Raw genomic sequence first — 19,953 nt, 5'->3', positions numbered from 1 at the left:
TTCCTCACTTGTAAACAGGAAATTACAGGCTGGGCGCAATGGCTTATGCCTGTAATCCTAACACTTCGGGAGGCTGAGGTGGGCGGATCACAAGGTCAGGAGTTTGAGACCAGCTTGGCCAACATAGTGGAACCCCGTCTCTACTAAAAATACAAAAAAATAGCTGGGTGTGGTGGCGGGCGCTTGTAATCCCAGCTACTTGGGAGGCTGAGGCAGGAGAATCGCTTGAACCCAGGAGGCAGAGGTTGCAGTGAGCCAAGATAGCGCCACAGCACTCCAGCCTGAGCAACACTGAGAGACTCCATCTCAAAAAGAAAAAAAAACCAAAAAACAAAAAGGAAATTAGAGTACTACCTCACACCACCTGGCATTGGTGAGGTGATGATCACTGGCCTTACAATATCTTAGCTCTATCTTCTGTGCCCACTTCATTGAGTGGTTACCAGAATACATATAAGAAGTCAACTGAAAAGAAGCTGAAGCAATCCAAATGTCATTTTTGGTGTTTTTAATTGTTTAATGTAAGAACAGAACCATCACAGCCCCTCAGCTCTATAACTCATCCAGCCCAAGACTGTTCTAGTGGTGAGACCAAGAGCAGACAGGTCTTCCTGCCTCAGTGACCTCAAAGCACAAGGACATCTCCATAGGGCATCAACATACATCTGTCATCCAAGAATCTAAGACCTTCCTGATCCTTCCACATTTTCTACCAATCGTATCACTTTCTGAGGTTATGGATTCCAGGTGTTCTAGGAAATAGGTAAACCTTCCTTTTGCGTTCCAAGAAATACAGTTTGCGAAGGGAACTGGAAAACATGACTCTAGGCCTCAGCCACTTCCTCTGTTACCCTGTCCAAGGTGTAGAACAATCCATGTTCTCACAGCTCCCCTTCTTCAGTTGTGAAGTTCTTCAAGGTGGATAGACCACACCTCAGGAAGTCATCCCTTGCAAGCACACTAGAATTTACCATAAAGGCAGGTCGGCTTGTTAGTTTTTCTTTGTCCCCAGCATACACTGAGCCAACAACTTAAGTCATGAACGGGTTGTTCAGGGCTCTGTCTGTCCTAAATGATTCCTAAAAGCTTCATACAGCTCATATAGTCTCACTGTCCACTGCTCTTTTGGTGTGGTATGATCCTACCTGTAAAGCTATCAAACCCCTGGGTCCTGGATGCCTCCTCCAGATTTCATACCTTCCTCAAGTTTACTAAATACTTCCTGAATTTAAGAATTTTGAGAAAGTCACCTACCAGCTAATGCAAAAACACAGCCTAATTCTGTGTGAATCCCTGTTGAGATCAGCTTTTCAGGTCAGGGAGGGAAGGCATGGTGTTTAGGGTACCCTCTCCTATCACACACATCCCCCCTGCCCACAGTACCCTGACCCACCTTGCCTGAGACCCCTAGACACTATGAGCTCCCTTCTGGCTGCCACTCCGACTGGCCAGGAAGGCTCCCAGATTGAACACAGGTGGCCCGGTGTTGATACACACTGTACTGTGGGTCAGGACCATGGACTATTATTTAAGCCACGTCGTAGGCCCTTCCTGCCTACAGAAAAGGACACTTGAGTAGAGTCACACTTGGGTTGCCTAATTTATTACCTTAACTAGAAACATTCTAAGTATGGGAGCCTGTTCTGGAGGATGGCTCCTAAACCAAATCTAAAACTATCTTTGCACACAAGTGTTGGAAGAGGTAAGCAGGGGATGAGAGCTCCATCTTCTGTGACCACTTCTCCAGGGATTGCCACCTATAGGGCTCAGGTTGGTACCAACAGCCCTGCATAGTAGAGTCACTGTCAATCATCTTCCCACTTGTAAGCAGGAAGACAAAAAGTCTCATGAAATAGAAACGAAAACACTGAAGCATGGCCTTCATCATCCTAATGCCACAAGTTTTCTGGGATGGCCAAGATACTACCTTAGCTTGTTGTCCCTGCTTCCCTCCAGAGACTGGAGACAGAGGATTTTCCAGGGTTAGGGTTTCTTCTCTGACTTGGCAAATTCTTCTTTTTATCTCCAGCTGAATCACTAGTTCCTTGGGTGGCAAAGCAGAGACCTAAGCACAAACCACCGGGCTTACTGGCATGTCCTTCGAGCCACTTCCTCTGCTGTTCTACTCCTCCTCTTCAGCTTACCTGAACCTGCGGACTCTCTGGATACAGAAACTGCCCAAAGCACGGTGAAAAGGACAAAGGGGCCAGGTTTCACCTGGCATCCACCGCTCCCAACATCTAGAGTAAGTCAACGAGGCTGAAAGATGACGGCCCAGTTCTCTTTGCCTTCACTGTGACACTAACAAAAACCAGAAGTTTCAGGTGTCAGCAAGCTACTCAGCATGACGTGGTTTCTAAGGTGGGGTTGCATGGGGAGCACTCTCCCATGGCTGCTGATGAAGGCAACAGTGACGACCTAAACAAGCCCTTCCAGCTCTGAACCACCAGTTGGCAGGTCAGATGACTCCAGTCTTTAGCAAAGGGCTTTCCATTCTAACTCCCGAAACCCCAGACCAGATGGATGTCTCCTCCCAGCTGGGCGCAGAGGGTAGCACAGACTTCCAAAAGGAAACACCTTCATTAAATGCAGCAGGCAGTCCTATATACTGACCCTTGGGTCAAACCACAGCTTTAGCGGGGGAAGAAGTGGCTCTGATCCAGGTACAGCCAGATCTGCTGAGGAGTCTGGGGATCCCAGGAACCAGATCTGCAGATCCTGGACGATGGTGCTTCCCTTGCTGGCACCATATCACCTAACCTAATGGTTTCTCTGAAGACTCAACAGCCCAACTCTGAAGACAGTTGGCGGAGAGGCAAAAATGACTGTCTTAAAGAGGTCTTCAGACACGTGGACGGCTCAGCAGGACCACACACGTGCCCAGGGCCCACCATGAGGCAGCCATCACCAACTTGGTAAGGAGGACATATCACACAGCATCTTCAGGGTGCTGGAGGCAGGCGCTGTGGCAGGAGAGGTAGTGAAGAAGGGTCAAAGCTCTGACAGGTTATCATCACATTCAGACCCTCTAACCCAATCATCTTGACTCCTGAGAATTTATTTTAAAGAAGTAATTCTCAATAGGAAAGAAGCTGGATACACAAGGACATGTGTTGTAGCTGCCAAGTGGTTAACAGAACATGGACTCTAGAGTCAGAGACTCAACTTTCCACTTTTTAAGGCAAGTGCCTATGTTCTCTGAGCCTCCTTTTCCTCGCCTGTAAGAGGCAGATGACAGCATCTACTTTCCAGGGTCACTGTAAGGATTAAATGAAATAATCCACATAAAGCACCTGAGTGTAATTTGTGCTCAACAACAAAGGTCACCTCTTATTATTATGCATGAGGACAGAAAAGGAATGCAGAAAAAAGGAAATCGGTGAGTTTTTCAGGGCAACAGAACAGAAGGGAAGATCTCCATGACTGTTCTGATTTTGAGGCCTTAGACATGTAGGTGTGGGGGGATGCCATCAATGTTGAACCCTGCAGCTTAAGAATAAGGAAGTGAGTAGGGAGGTGGCCTTTGTCACCAAGGCTTTCCCCACCTTTCTAAGTCTCCCCACTGGGAAACTCCCAAGAGGTCTCTGAGAATGCAGTAAAGGAGGGAAGGCCAGGCGAGGAGGCTCATGCCTATAATCCCAACACTTTGGGGGGCCAAGGCAGGAGGACTGCCTGAGCCCAGAAGTTTAAGACCAGCCTGGGCAACTTAGCCCATCTCTACAAAATTTTTTCAAAAATTAGGTGAGCATAGTGCTGCATGCCTATAGGCCCAGCTACTTGGGAGGCCGAGGCCACAGGATTGTTTAAGCCCAAGAGGTTGAGGCTGCAGTGAGTCATAATCACACCAATGAAGAAGGGTTTGACAATCAAACCTCATGACTTCAATTCTAGCACTTTGGGAGGCTGAGGTGGGAAGACTGCTGGAGCCCAGGAGTTCCAGACCAACATGGGCAATACAGCAAGACCCCATCTCAACAAAAAACGAAAACAAAACCTCATGGGCTTCCCTGTCCAAAGGCAGGGCTGTGCACAGATGACCACTCTATTCTGATTATGAATACACCTTAGAGTGAGCCAGCTTGCCCACAGCCTGCTACAAGGCTACAGTGAGGCCACTGCCATAGGCCGCCAGCTAGAGGTGCTGCTTGCCAGGCTGACAAGGTCCTGGTATGGCCAGCAGGACAGAGATCTTATAACCACAGGTAGGGAGTCCATTTTTTGGACTCTGATGCAGGGCACAACAGAGTCTGTCTGTTCTCTTCCTCCCTGCAGCTTCTCAGCTGAGGAGTACACAACAGTCCATTCCCATGAAGGAAACGCGGTAAACACCAATCCGTGCCAGAAACGAAACAGATAATTAGGTGTTTACACAGATCTTAGAGCAGTCTAATTGGTGTCCACTTTTCTTTTTAAATTCACTCCATCCATAAATATTGCAATATGGAACCCTAAAATTAAAAAGGACCGTTTTAAAATCCTAACAACAATAGCATTATCACACATTAAAAAGGTTAACAATTCTGTAATATCAACAAGTATCCGGTCAGTGTTCAAATTTCCAGTTGCCTCACAAATGTCAAAAGATGGGTAGTTTGTTTCTAAGCATTAAAACACCTAGATTCCCAAAACCTGAGGAGATTCTGATCCTGCCACCACAACAGTCACTGAATTAAGTCAACTTCCTCACTACACCAGGTAAGAAAACCAAAGCCCAGAAGGCTGGGTGATTTGCCCAGGATCACACAGCTGGCTGAAAACAGACGACCTGACCCATAGTCCAGTGCTCTGTCTGGCAGTCTGAACACTGAGTTAACTATTAGAAGCTTCTGAATCAGCAAGAAGCCTTAATCTAATAACATCCCCTTGCTTGTTAGAAAAGAATCACCACCTGACCCCTCCTAGCAATTACATACTCATTTTATTTATTTATTTATTTACTTACTTACTTATTTTGAGACGGAGTCTGGCTCTGTCGCCCAGGCTGGAGTGCAATGGCGCGATCTCGGCTCACTGCAACCTCCGCCTCCCGGGTTCAAGCGATTCTCTTGCCTCAGCGTCCCGAGTAGCTGGGACTACAGGTGCGCACCCCCATGCCCGGCTAATTTTTGTATTTTTAGTAGAGATGGGTTTTCCCCTCTCATACCATTTTGTATTTTGCCCTATCATACCATTTTGTATTTTACCCTCTCATACCATTTTGTATTTTGCCCTCTCATACCATTTTGGCCAGGATGGTTTCGATCTCTTGACCTCGTGATCCACCTGCCTCGGCCTCCCAAAGTGCTGGGATTATAGGCGTGAGGCACCAGGCCCAGCCTTCGCCCGTTCTATTAAGATGAAAACTAATCTCATGTTAACATCATCAGTTAGAAGGCCAGACTTCGATCTTTATTCTGTGCTTCAACAGAGCCACGGGCAAGGCGGATTCTCAACGACCTCTACTCTCTTCTCAGTGGTAACCAGCTTGCCCAGGCCATGGCAAGCTGAGACGGGTTACCTAACGCAGGAGGAAGGGACCACACGGCAGGATCTGTGTTCTAGTTATGGATCAACCTGGCATCAGCAAAGGTGAAGACACTCTAAAAACAGGCCCAAATGGCTTTGTAGGTCACGTCTATCAAACCATCAAGGAACTATCACTTCTGTACTATAAAATTGTTTGAGAGTATGAGAGGGGAAAAACACTTCCCATCTCATTCTACAAGGATTGAATTACCCCTTTTACATAACTAGACAAAGAAAAGCACACACACGCAAAAGTAGGGGGTGGAGGGGAAGAAAACTATGGGCCAAAGCCTGAATAGATTAATATAGATGACAAAATCCTAAGTAAAATAAAAGCAAATAGAATAGACATGCTTTTCTTTTGAAACGCTTAGCTTCTTTCTTTTTTCATTTTGATAGGGTCTTGTTGCCTTTGTATGTACAATAAAAAGAACAGGACACTATTCTGCCACTGAATCTAGAATTCACACAGTTTGATATTAGGAAACCTATTAAAGTAACTCATCATTTTAACTGATTAAAAGAAAATGTTGGCCGGACGTGATGACTCACGCCTGTAATCCCAGCACTTTGGGAGTCCAAGGTGGGTGGATCACTTGAGATCAGGAGTTCACGACAAGCCTGGCCAACATGGTGAAACCCCGTCTCTACTAAAAATACAAAAATTAGCTGGGGGTGGTGGCGCTACAGTCCCAGCTACTCAGGAGCCTGAGGCAGGAGAACCGCTTGAACTTGGGAGGCAGAGGTTGCAGTGCGCTGAGATCACGCCACTGCACTCCAGCCTGGGTGACAAGAGTGAGACTCTGTCTCAGAAAAAGGAAAAAAAAAGGGAAATGTTTACCCTCATTCGTTTCATGTGATTCTAAAAGAATAATGGACAAAATTCAAAATTCAAAACTATCAAGAGAAAGGAAAAGAATGAAGATTATCTTAGCAAACTAGAAACAGAATCGACACTCCCTTAACTTCAAGATCCATACTATCAGCCCGTAACAGAACGCCAGCATAGGGAGACAGATTCAAAACGACAGAACTATCAGCCCGTAACAGAACGCCAGCATAGGGAGACAGATTCAAAACGACAGAACTATCAGCCCGTAACAGAACGCCAGCATAGGATAGACAGATTCAAAACGACAGAACTATCAGCCCGTAACAGAACGCCAGCATAGGGAGACAGATTCAAAACGACAGAACTATCAGCCCGTAACAGAACGCCAGCATAGGATAGACAGATTCAAAACGACAGAACAGGCCCATGTGTGTTCAGTACTTTAGAATGGAAGAACAGTGGATTCTAGGTGAGTGGAGGAATGATGAATGGACTCATCCTTACCTCACTTAACATACAAAAGTGAACTATAAGGAATTAAAGGAAACAAACAAAAGCATTATAAGAAAACACAGAGAGTTTCAGTATGGGATGACAGCAAAGTTCTGCAGATGGATGATGGTGATGGCTGTACCACAATGTGAATGTACTCAATGCTACTGAACTGTAAGCTTGAAACATGGCTAAAATGGTAAATTGTATGTTACAGATGTTTTACCACAATTCAAATTTTAAAAGGAGAAAGGATTACTTTTATATCCTTGTGATAGGGCTAGTTTTCTTAAGGCATAAAACTTTGGAGCTACAAAGGAAAATATTTGAAGATTTTACTACATGAAAAATTTAAATGGCTGTATGATCCAGAAATAAAAGTTAAATGACTGACATTCAATGAATGCTTCAATAGAAGAAAAAAAAAAGATGAGCCACTGACAGGAATAACATATATGCAACTTGCGTAACAGACAAAGAATTAACATCTGAATAAAGCCACTATAATTCACAGAGTATGACAAACATTTCATAAAAGACATAAAACTTCTTAAGTAATCAGGAAAATGCACATTAAAACAATTTCATTTTTCACCCAGATTAATCAAGTTAAAAATACTGATTTCCACGAAATACGAAACAGATATTTTCATCACTGTGGCTAGCATTGTAAAGTAGCAAAAACTTTTGGAAGGGCAGTTAGTGAGCAGCTGCCCAGATATTAGACGTACACATTCTCTACTTACTCTCTAGCCTGGAGAAATGCTCCCAAAGGTACACAAGAATAAGCAAGAGTGTTCACCAGAGCGTTATTTAAAATATCAAAAACCAGAATAGAACCCAGCTATCTACCTAACAGAAGGTGGTGACATACATCTTCTTACATCTACTCAGTGAAATACTAGCCAGCCTCTGAAAGACGTAGACAGAGAAATGTGTCATGACATGATTTATAAAAAAAGGCAAGTTACAAAACAGTCCATACTCTGTAATCCCATATTTGTACAAAACAAATAAAATAACATACTTTGTGTAGAAAAAAAAATCTGAATGGATCCATATCAAGCTATTAACAGTGATCATCATCTCTGGGAGTAGCATCATGGGAAACCTTCCCTTTCTAAATTAATTATTTCTAACATGTTTGAATTATTTAAAATAAGCATAATCATTTTTATAATTGAAAAAAATAAGAAACAAGATAAAATTAAAACATTTCCATCCCTCTGCAAAAAAAGGTAGCTATGATCCCAATGAATGTCAGGTGTTGACCTCTGTGCAGTATTTTCCCTAGAGAGGAAGCGACAGAAGAGCTTTTAGAATGGCTCAGGAACTATCACTGCACCTCCAGTTCACAAGCAGGTTAACATGACGGAAAGGACAGGGAGACACAGGACAGGGAGACACAGGAAGGCCTCAGTTGCACAGGAGATACTGAAGGAAAGCACACTCGATACTAGACTCGAACTCTTTTTTGGCTTAACTTCTAATCTTTGAGTGGCTCCTCAGATCACCGTTTTAAGATTAGAAACATTTGACTTGAAAAGGTCACAATGGAAACCAGATCAGCTAAGAGAAACTAATCATGACTTCCTGGGTGAGACCTATAAAAACCCAGCTGTGCCCTAAAAAGACAGCCATACATGCCAAGATACGGGAAGGCACAGTGCTGGAAAGCCAACGTCAAAGAAAGAGTATTATACTTGGGGGCCGAGGCAGGAGGACCGCTTAAACCTAGGAGTTCGAGGCCAGCTTGGGCAACATAGTGAGATATCTCTGTCCCCATGTCCTTAAAAACAAAGAAAGAGGCCGGGCACGGTGGCTCAAGCCTGTAATCCTAGCACTTTGGGAGGCCGAGGCGGGTGGATCACGAGGTCAGGAGATCGAGACCATCCTGGCTAACACGGTGAAACCCCGTCTCTATTAAAAATACAAAAAACTAGCCGGGCGTGGTGGCGGGCGCCTGTAGTCCCAGCTACTCGGAGGCTGAGGCAGGAGAATGGCGTGAACCTGGGAGGCGGAGCTTGCAGTGAGCCGAGATCGCGCCACTGCACTCCAGCCTGGGTGACACAGCGAGACTCCGTCTCAAAAAAAAAAAAAAGAAAGAAAGAGGCCGGGCGCGGTGGCTCACGCCTGTAATCCCAGCACTTTGGGAGGCCGAGATGGGCGGATCACGAGGTCAGGAGATCAAGACCATCCTGGCTAACACGGTGAAACCCCGTCTCTACTAAAAAATACAAAAAACTAGCCGGGCGAGGTGGCGGGCGCCTGTAGTCCCAGCTACTCGGGAGGCTGAGGCAGGAGAATGGCGTAAACCTGGGAGGCGGAGCTTGCAGTGAGCTGAGATCCGGCCACTGCACTCCAGCCTGGGCGACAGAGCAAGGCTCCGTCTCAAAAAAAAAAAACAAAAAAAAAAAAAACAAAGAAAGGGCCAGGAGCGGTGGCTCACGCCTGTAATCCCAACACTTTCAGAGGCCAAGACAAGTAGATCACTTGAGGTCAGGAGTACGAGGCCAGCCTGGTCAACATGGTGAAACCCTGTTGTAGCCGGGCATGGTGGTGGGTGCCTGTAATCCCAGTTACTTGGGAGGCTGAGGCAGGAGAATTGCTTGAACCAGGGAGGTGGAGGTTGCAGGGAGCCGAGATTGCACCACTGCACTACAGTTGGGGCGATACAGCAAGACTCCATCTCAAAAAATAAAAATAAAAACAAAGAAAGAGCATTAGCTAAGTAGCCTCTACTCACAACTCTGAAGGATGAAACCAAGGATGAGAAAAAAAATTAAATGAAAGGAAAAGCAAACAAAAACATTAAATACTAGGCACTGCGACCCACTTGAACATACACAATCTTCACAATATCCAGGGAGAGATGTAGAAGAGGAGGCTCAAAGAGGTCCATGATTCACTCAGTATTACAAAGCCAAACTCCAGAGTTCAGATTTGAATTTGAATCTGAATCTCGTCTGTCCAGTGCATGGGCAGCCCCTTCAATCAGCCAGTCAGCTGGTCTCAAACTTCCCAACAATGAAGCCCATGTCCTCAGTCCTTCCTGGCAGACTCACCTGTGAGCTGGAGGGCAGCACCTGGGAAGAGGGCTCCTCGGATGGGGCTGCTCCTGAGCCCATAGGGCTCAGTGTGGTGATCCTGCTCGGCTGGCCACGAAGTGTCAGAGTAATGGTGGTGGGGACCTTCAAGCCTGAGATAGAGAGAGAGAAGCAGTATTTTTGAGTCACACTCTCCACCTTCTGCTGAGGCTTTCCTTTCCTGGAGAGCTTCTCCCCCACATAACACAGTCCCTTGGCCTCCTCCCCAGCTGGGTCATCTATGCACTATCGGTCAATCTGAAAGGCAACAGGAAACAGCCTGTGTTCGCTCAACCTCTCTGGGGGATGGGTCCACACAGCGGAATCTGAAGGTCAATGCCAGGACCCTGTGGGACTGGTTTCAACATCACACCTTGCCCACATGAGATGGGAAGGTCCTCGGGGGAAGACCCCAGACCTGGGAGTCCCCACAGCTCTCATGAGACTCACCTGATGCTTGGTGAGAGATCTGAGCCAGGCCAGGGAGGCTGCTTGCCAACTTAGCGAGGCCCCCATTGGTCAGCAGCTGGTGGATGGCTGTGGGCTTCCCACCAGGAGTGGCACCCAAGGAGGAGAGAGTGGTGGCCACAGGAATGGTACGGACAATGGTGCTGGTGCCCGTGGTGATGGCACCCAGGCTCTGCATGGGGGTGGGCAACTTCACACTGGTGGCCTGTGGGACACACAAGCCCAGGTGATCAGAAGCTGTCGCCCAACAGCAACGTTCGAGTTTGGAGGGCCCACAGCATATTATTAAAGGCTAACATGTATTGAGTGCCTACTACATGCAAGGTACTCTTCCAGGCATTCTGCATATATTATTTCACTCTTACAACAACTCTATGAGGGAGGTACTATTATTACCTCATTTTATAGACAAGGAAACAAAAACAGAGTGGTCAAGAAACTTGCCCAAGGTCACACAGTAAATGATAGACCTTAACCTTTGGAAGTTCCCTGCTGTGTAGCTAGAAGGCTGTTTGTCCTTGACCCACTTGACTCCAGACCTAGTTTCCCTGCCAAAACCAACTGAGCTGAGGAGGCCTCCTCCCTACACCTGCCCAGCCCAGCAGATGGCAGATGTGCACCTGTGGGGCTGGTCCTGGGGAGGGATTTGCTGGAAGGCCAGAGGTCTTGCTGCTGATATCCTGCAAGCTGAAGCTGAGGCCTTGGAGGAGGCTGCTGGCTGATGTGGCCCCTAAGAGAGGACATAGCAGGAATCAGTAGAGACTCAATCACTTGAGTCTTGCACTATCCCAAGAGCAGCCACATCCATCCACTCTCACCACCAACTAAAACACCAATGGTGCTTGCCCTTGGACACCCCCGTCCTCAGAAAGAAGGCAAGAAGGTCTCCCCAGCCAGGCACACACGCAGTGGATGCCACACAGGAAAGGTACTGTGCCAGACACTGCCCCGGATTTGCTCTGCACCTGCTGCAAACCATCAGTCATACATTTTGGGCCATTTTGAGAAATCCAAGTTTGTTCCTTTCTTTCCAGGGAAGAAGAACTTTTTAAGCCAAAAGAATTCTAAATACCCAACTTTCACTTCGCCTCACACAATCAAAGCAGAAAGGAAGTAGCCTCAAAGCAGTAAGAAAGGTTCTTTTAAAGGAGAAGGGTTTCTTTTTTTTTTTTTTTTTTTGAGACGGAGTTTCACTCGTTTCCCAGGCTGGAGTGCAATGGCGCAATCTCCGCTCACTGCAACCTCCACCTCCCGGGTTCAAGCGATTCTCCTGCCTCAGCCTCCCAGGTAGCTGGGTTTACAGATTCCCGCCACCACACCCGGCTAATTTTTTGTATTTTTAGTAGAGACGGGGTTTCACCATATTGGCCAGGCTGGTCTCAAACTCCTGACCTCAGGTGACCCACCCACCTCAGCCTTCCAAAGTGTTGGGATTACAGGCTTGAGCCACCGTGCCTGTACAGGAGAAGGGTTTCTGCAATGCCTTGGCCCTGCTGGGCTCAGGCAACAGGTCTTTCAAAGTAGCGTTAGTGGGTAGGACAAAATGACAGACAAGCACAGACAGAAAAATGTCTCATTTTGCTAATGCCCAGTGTAGCACCATTTCCAGTTTTATTCAGTCAGATGTGCTTAAAACAGCAAAATAAAACCATAGTCAGCCCTCAATTATCTGTGGGCTTCGCAGCAGATTCGCAGATTCAAACGACCACACGGATAGAAACCTGTGGATATGGAATGCCAACTGTATGACATAGTTTCACATAAGGGACTTGAGCATCCATGGATTTTGGTAGCGGTGAGGGTCCTAGAACCAATCTCCTGTGGATAAGAAAGGCTGACTACACATATACGTCCTATCGGCTATTTCTCCTTACAGTAGAGGGTACAGCACCTGTAGACTGGAACATTTAATCACCTGCAGACCAGGACATTTACTCACTGCATTTATTCAAGGCCAAGGAATCCCTCTGCCCAAGCTAATTCCAGTTTCACGTAAAGCCTCTATGATCACTCTAAGACCCAGAGGCCCATGCTGTGGATTCAGCTCCAGGGATGTTTTCCCAGGACCACCTACCAGCAGCAGACCAAAAATTCTGTGTTGGAAGGGGAGAATGCTGGGCCACAAGATACCTGGGAGGGAGCTGCCAGGAGAGGTGGCCACCAGGCGGCTCTGCAGTGTGTGCAAGGCACTGGGTGCAGTGCTGCTGGAGACCACTGAAGGGGCTGGGCTGGCTGGGACTCCACCTTCAGAAGAACTGGACCTGGAGACAAAGGAAGTAGCTCTGTTATCCAAAGGTCACAGGGCAGCAAGCCCTAGCAACACAGGCAGGGTACAGAGTGGGGCCCAGCAAGGCTTTCAGCAGCAGACACACACCGAGAATCTTCAGCTTCTTTGTTCCACTTTCTGAACCTGGCCTCTAGTCTTCTAAAAGTCCTTACTTACAGGACTTACAGCAAAAGGCAGGGGACACTTTGGAATCTGAAGTAAAAATGAACTCTGGGTTGACCCAAAAGCAAGACAAAGATCCCTATCAGAAGGAAGTCACATTTCCCAAACTGACAGAACCCAGAACCCATCATTTTCCAAAGCACTAAATGAACCAGAAGCAGAGGGAAGGGAAAAAAGAATAGACACAGATGGTCCAACAAACACTCACTTGGCTGTGGTGAGAAGTCCTGTGAGCTCCTTGGCCCCTGCTGAAGCCTGCCCCAGTGTCATGGTGATGGGCTTCCCACCTGCAGCTGCAAAACAGAGAACCCCAAGGCCCCGGTCAGTCCTATTTGGCCGCTACGTTTGCAGGTTCCACAGTTTAGGCTAAATGCAAGATATTACAGACAAGAACTGGAAGATGAAAAAAGATGAACTATGCTAGAGTAGAGAGAGCTGGGGTTTTTTTCCTTCTATTTTCTAAACTTCCTGAAATATTCTGTACCTTTAATTGAAGCAAACAAAAAAAGAACAAAATATACGCTGCTTTGAACTACGGCACAGCTTCCTCTCGTATTCTGCCTGCTGCTTGGTCCTCATTCAGATGGGCTCACGCCCACTTTACCCACATGTATAGCCTCATGCCTTCTTTGCTCCGGGCATCTCTCCAAATGAAGCAAAGGCTGACATGCTGGTGAGTGGCCGCCAAAGGGCAATGCTGTGTACCTAGGAGAGGTCAGTCGTAGCAAGAGAAACTCACCTTCTGGAGCACTTCCTTGGGAAGGAGCACAAGGCCCTCCAGCTGTGTCCCCTTGGGAGATAAGGGACACCTTGATCTTTGGTCGCTTGGAGGTCTTACTGCCAGGAAGGGGACTCGAGGGATGGTGTCGCTTCAGCTGAACCCTAAGATCCTCTTTCTCTCCTTCCTCCGGTGGTTCTGATGAAATGGGAACTAAGAGATGGAGCTGAGTTCAGATCCTCCACAATCCAAAAAAGCCCAACAGACACTCGGTCAATAGCAGCACCAACATAGCCATGTGTAAAACGCACAGGAGAACCACTCTATGTCCAGGGCTACCCCTCAAAGGAGACTGCCCATGCTTCAGGACAACTTCACTCAGGCCCTGCCCGTGGGGGACCCCACTTTGCCCTTCTTAGAGGATGGCTCCCTTCTCATCCCTCATCCTGCACTGGAATCGGAAGGGAAGGGCCTGAGTTGGTAGGAATTAACAGACAGAAGACACCCCGACCCTGCCTAGCCAAGGTCAACAGCAACAACAACAACAACAGAGGACTCAACACAGCAAGTCAACAGCCCTTCCCAGACTCAAAAAGTGTGATGATCATCTTCCTGTCTCAAGCCCTCCCCACATCATCACACAGTTGGGGACATTAAACATTCTATGAGAACTCATGGAGGAGCAGGTCATCCAGTTCTCTCTAAAAAGCAGAGTTTTCCAAAAGGCTCTCAAGAGTCCCACCCTACCCTAAGAGCCCAGGGTTGAGGATTCACTTGCCAAATGGAGGCAGTGAAGAGGACTGTCACCAGGACTGAAAGCTGGCTATGAGTAGCTACTAGGAGAGAGTACCTCAACCAGGCAACCTCACAGCTCCTGCCCAGAAGTAACAGCGCAACACTGGCCCATGTCACAACCTGGTCCCCAGGTCATGTGTACTAGCACAGACAAAGGCCATCTGTTCACACATGGGCTTCCACTTCCACTGAATCAAACAGGCTCATCATGTATACAGCCAAGCTTTTTGGACTCTTAGGTTATCTTTCAAGCTTCCTCAAAGATTCCCTCCTCTTTAAACCCAGAAGTCTACCCTAGTTCTCTTGTAGCATAGGGAAGCAAAGACTGGGGTGCGGAGGAAGGCAGCAGTCACATGAGGATGGAGGAGGGGTCCTGGCATGAGGTAACAGTCGGGACATAACCAGCTAGAAGGATTGCTTAGGGGACAAATGCATTGGCTAAAATCAGAGTAGGAAGGAGGGTGGAGGGGAAAGGAGTTTCAGGGTCTATGCTGATATGTGACTGGTGGGCTTGTAGCCACCAGATAAACACAGGACAAGAGGCAGGGAGAAAAACACACAAGGAAACTGAGACTCACAGGCAGTGCCACAGGCATACAAAAAAGCAGCAGAGCCAAGACCACAGTGAAAGAAAGAACCACACTAAGAGACAAAAAAGAAAATACCCTAAGAAGCAAACAAAAGAATGAAAAAAGGGCAAAGACTACAGAGTAAGCAACAGGGGTCAGCAAAACAAAAGAACACAAAGAAAAAGAGAGAACAGGAGGAAACCAAACTGAGGCAGAAGAGAGGGAGAGATGGAAAATAAATAAGGGGTTGAGGAGCAGAATGCAGTGGACGAGCAGGCAAGAAAGAGTAATACTCACCAAAGAGACAGGAGGAGGTGCCAGGAGGAAGAGCTTTCCTCACCAGCATATTTTGTTTCAGAAAAGCAGCAAACTGTGCTGGAATGAATCAGAAAGAATTACAGAATCACAGCCAGCCAGAGAAGGGAGAAAAAGAGAGGGAATAAGAAAAAAGGTTGTAGAAAATGGCCAATAGGGGCTCCTTCTGAAATTACTGCATGGCAACCTGACTCTGCCATGGAGTCGGTCTGTAGAAGCATCTAAACTGACTAGTACCACCTGCCTCATGGGGCTATGCCAAAACTCAACAAACTACAGCAATGCGAGTGCCATGAAGAAGGACTCCATGTATGTTCGCTATTAGTATTCCCTGTTTGCCCATCAGCTCTGCTAAGCCAGGGTTCTAAAGCTGCTACTCTCCCCCATGAAACCCTAGGTCCCCATTTCAAACCCAGCTTGCCAATCAGCCTTCCAAAGTCCTTAGATTCTCAACTAATCACCCTCTCCAGAAGCACAGCACATCACCAGCTCTGTCTTCATCAGAAGTGTAAAGACACACTGTCCACAAGGGACTTGGCTCTGGCCACCACTCATGAAGATCCATGGCACAGCATCCGCGCAGACCCTCGGGGCCTGGCCTCATTTCTCAACTCCTCCCATCCACTCATACTTTTCTACTCCTTGTTAGTACTACTCTTACAAGCAAACTCACAAGAGGTCTGAGTTTCGGTTCTGATCCTTTGGCTCCACTAAAAGAAACACAGGGAAAGTAAACAGATGAGCCTCCTATCCCCTCCACGTCTGTCTGCCAGACAGCCAGCTCTGGCTGCCGCCTCTTCCCAGGCACCCCTATTCCTGAGAAGCTCAGGTGACACATGCTCCTGGACACATCGTTAAACACCAATGCCCAAGAAGCCTTACATCAAGGCCACCCAACTGGATCAATGTGGGGGAAGGGGGACAGAGCACTGTTTCTTCTTTCCCCACCCAGTGAACTCTCCCTTTTCTATAGCTCCTTTCAGAGCACTTACAGCTCACCAAACTCTTACTTTCGACTATATGAATACTTCCCAGCCTCATCTGAAACCTGTCTGCAGAGAACCCTGACAAACTTCACTGAAAGTCTCAGTGTGAGAATCTTAACGCTTCAAGGGTCAAACAAAGAAAGGGCATGATGCCAGGTGAGTTGCCCTAGAATCTGATTAATAAAATCAATCACCCAATACTTATGATCAGAGAGCCCTGACTGGAGGAGTGGCTGGCAAGGTAGAAAAAAGTTTAGGCCAATATACATGTTCATAAAGCCTAGCTTCCCCAGAACAGCAAGACAAAGCTGTAACTAGTGATCACAAAGCCCCACTCACTCAGAGGCCCTGCCATTCATTTCAATAATTAATTCTGAACTTTGCCTGCACAGAAATGTGAGAAAGGGTGCCTCCCATCCGCCTGGAAAAAGCCATAGATATCAATACTGTGCAGCCGCCACGTGGCATGGCACCAGCAGACAGCCCCAGGAGGAGCCCCCGGCCGGGTGCCTATACCTTGAGCTTGTTTGTGGGTCAGCACAGCTTCTGTCCGCTGCACATGTCTCTTCAGTAGCTGAGAGCTTCCAATCTGACTGGACTTCTGGGCAGAGGTCACCGCAGTCACTTTGGTCTTGGGACTGGAGGTGGGGCTGCTGGACACACTGGAGAGATCCTGAGTAAGGTGAGAAGGCCAAGAGATGAGCCAATGTTATTAGGATCTGACCATGAGTCAGCACGTCCCTCTGGAATTCCCCTTGTAGGAACTCACAGGCCCATGGCACTAACAAGACAGAGGCATCCCCAGGAAGTTAAGGAACCAACTCTGTGGTGCTGATTCCCCAGCAAAAGTGCTCCCACCCTGCTCATACTACCTCTGAGCCTGAGGGTGAGGCGGGCAGCTTGGCAGCTGGGGAGGCAGGTCTACTGCCCCGCTCAGGGACTTCAAAGGCCAAGTCTCTGCGGGCCACATCGCGGGGCTTCTTCTTCTTCTCAGCATCCTGATCCCGAGGTTCAGAGCCCATGTGACCCTCAGCACGAGTGAGCACTCCAGTCAGAAAGTCCACAATCTCATCCTAGTGTAGAGAGGAGCCAACCAAGGCCTTTTAGTCCTCATCTGGAAAATGGGAACCTCTCAGATACTTACCAACTAAAAGAAATTCTCCCTCAGCTCTGGCATCTGGATGTGCCAGTCCTTCCCCACTCAAACAAGGCCTGGTGCAAATCCCAGGCTTCTGAGCAACTGTGGTTCGAGAAGACCAGCAAGTGCCTCTGTCAGGGGGAGCTCCGGGGTGGTCACACTCCACCACTTTTCCAACACTCTCCCTCCTGATGCTTTGCTTACATTAATTCACCACTCTCATTTTTCTTTGCTTTGCTTATGACTGAGACCTACCAGAGGCCCCAGTGGAGGCCTTCAGAGCCAAAGAGGCCACTACTTTTTTTTTTTTTTTTTTTTTGAGACGGAGTCTCGCTCTGTCGCCCAGGCTGGAGTGCAGTGGCGCGATCTCGGCTCACTGCAAGCTCCGCCTCCCGGGCTTACGCCATTCTCCTGCCTCAGCCTCCCGAGTAGCTGGGACCACAGGCGCCCGCCACCTCGCCCGGCTAGTTTTTTGTATTTTTTAGTAGAGACGGGGTTTCACCGTGTTCGCCAGGATGGTCTCGATCTCCTGACCTCGTGATCCGCCCGTCTCGGCCTCCCAAAGTGCTGGGATTACAGGCTTGAGCCACCGCGCCCGGCCTAAGAGGCCACTACTAATAAGACCAAACCTACAAGGCTACAGAAAGGCAAGCCTAGCTGAGAAAAGCACACAAAACAACTGTTTACCTGAATACATCTGTCCACCATGCTCTGAGTCAACCCTTCTGATTTCTTCTTTGCTTTGCTTATTCTAAGAAACAAAATGGATGACATGTTTACTTCTTAATTCCATGGCGTCCTATGAAAATAAGAAAGTATTTCTTTTCTGGGCTATTTTCTAGCCCCAGGAGGGCCATGTTAGCCTTAAGTAATGCAACCTCTCCAAACCTCTTCCTATGTCTGCAAAATGGGGAATCATAACATCTCATTCATGAAGTTGTGGGGATTAAACAAAATAACATATGTAAAGAAACCAAGCACAGTGCCCAGGACAGTCCGCTCCAGAATTCCTGTACCTACAGCTTAATAGGTCAACTCTATCCAGAACCCGGGAGGCAGAGGTTGCAGTGAGCTGAGATTGCACCACTGCACTCCAGCCTAGGCGACAGAGCCAGGCGCCACCTCAAAAAACAAAAAACAAACAAACAAAAAAGCTCAAGGTCGTGAAAGACAAAGATGGAGGAACTCTACCAAATTAAAGGAGACCGAGGAGACATGGCAACTAAATCCAAGTGTGATCCCGGGCTGGATGCTGGACCAGAAAAATGACATTAGGGAAACAACTGATGAAATGTGAGTCTGTAGATTATAGTGTCATGTCGATGTTAATTTCTTGATTTGGGCTATGTAAGATGTTTAACATTTAGAAATCAGGTGAAGGGTATATGGGAATTTTTTTGTACTAGTGTTATAACTTTTTATAAATCTGAAATTTCAAATATTAAAAAAGATTTTTTTAATGCTGTCTTTTTTTTTTTTTTTTTTTTGAGACAGAGTCTTGCACTGTTGCCCAGGCTGGCTGGAGCGCAGTGGTGTAATCTTGGCTCACTGCAAGCTCCTCCTCCCAGGTTCACGCCATTCTCCTGCCTCAGCCTCCCGAGAAGCTGGGACTACAGGCGCCCACCACCATGCCAGGCTAATTTTTTGTATTTTTAGTAGAGACAGGGTTTCACCGTGTTAGCCAGGATGGTCGCGATCTCCTTTCCGCCCACCTTGGCCTCCCAAAGTGCTGGGGTTACAGGCAGGAGCCACCACGCCTGGCTAATGCTGTCTTTTAACTGAACCAGACTGGTCTGTAGTTACACTGCCAGCTTAGAGGCGTATCTCTAACACTGTAACACAGCTCTCTTGCAGCTCTAGGAGAATCTACCCACCTGAGATTGTCATCAGCTCCCCCAACCACCACCAAGCTGTTCTCAGCTCGAATCTTCTCCCGGAAGTCCTCCATGGCTTCAGGGTGACATTGAAGGGAATTTTGACCAATGACAAAGAGGACCGGAGTCTTCATATCCAAGAGGGGATCATCTACATCCTAAAACAGGTATAGGTTTTAGAATCGGCTTCTTCATATTCACAAAGCACCGACCCGGAAACTCCACTAAGGAGGATCAGCTGTGCAACTGCAGTCGGCCTCAGCATCAGCTTGGACAAGGTACACATACTCACACTCCCGCTGCCAATGACCCAGCACTCAGCTTTATCACACTCTTACCCCTCTGGGGCCATCCACGGTAAGCAGAGGAAACCCAAGGCAGACAACTGCGGTGACATACTCCATCACTGACACCTGTAAATAACGGAACAGTTTGTCTAAAGGTCAATTGAGTTCATGGCACCTCAGCCGACCCAGAATCCAGGAGTGGTCCAGACCCACCAGAGTCTCACCTCTTCCTCCCCTGTCCTAATATCCGGGTGCATCTTCTGCCACAACGGCAGCAGTAAGAGCACAAGACACAAGGTATGTCATTCCATAAGCAGCCACTACCTAGAGAACTGGGGCCCCAAGAGGACCCCAGCAGGTGGCTGAACCATAGAATAGAAGGTTCAATATTCCTACCCTGTCAACTCCCTCAACTAGAGCCCTCCTGCTCCATTTTTCT

General features: G+C 47.6%; 1 protein-coding gene across 15 annotated transcripts in view; it reads right to left on the bottom strand.

The window, feature by feature from the left end:
- Positions 1-496: 496 nt before the first annotated feature.
- KANSL3 (KAT8 regulatory NSL complex subunit 3) overlaps positions 497-19,953 on the bottom strand; it is a 47,611-nt gene continuing 28,154 nt past the window's right edge. For 5 of the 15 annotated variants that reach the window (XM_025353563.1, XM_025353557.1, XM_025353568.1 and 2 more), the window contains 13 exons: positions 19,566-19,640; positions 19,228-19,385; positions 18,041-18,104; positions 17,088-17,288; positions 16,732-16,888; positions 15,212-15,289; positions 13,572-13,763; positions 13,041-13,125; positions 12,514-12,644; positions 11,004-11,113; positions 10,366-10,588; positions 9,895-10,028; positions 497-2,963 (listed from right to left, as the gene is read on the bottom strand). In XM_025353563.1, coding sequence (XP_025209348.1) covers positions 2,943-2,963; positions 9,895-10,028; positions 10,366-10,588; positions 11,004-11,113; positions 12,514-12,644; positions 13,041-13,125; positions 13,572-13,763; positions 15,212-15,289; positions 16,732-16,888; positions 17,088-17,288; positions 18,041-18,104; positions 19,228-19,385; positions 19,566-19,640 — 1,629 coding nt within the window. In that variant the 3' untranslated portion in view covers positions 497-2,942. Of the gene's footprint in view, positions 2,964-7,269; positions 8,120-9,894; positions 10,029-10,365; positions 10,589-11,003; positions 11,114-12,513; positions 12,645-13,040; positions 13,126-13,571; positions 13,764-15,211; positions 15,290-16,731; positions 16,889-17,087; positions 17,289-18,040; positions 18,105-19,227; positions 19,386-19,565; positions 19,641-19,953 lie in introns of those variants that run through there. The other 10 variants (XM_025353559.1, XM_025353567.1, XR_003115243.1 and 7 more) reach the window with 7 other exon arrangements.

This window comes from Theropithecus gelada, chromosome 13 (assembly GCF_003255815.1).
Source record: "Theropithecus gelada isolate Dixy chromosome 13, Tgel_1.0, whole genome shotgun sequence".
Classification (NCBI taxonomy): domain Eukaryota; kingdom Metazoa; phylum Chordata; class Mammalia; order Primates; family Cercopithecidae; genus Theropithecus; species Theropithecus gelada.
This window is presented reverse-complemented; position numbering and strand designations above follow the sequence as displayed.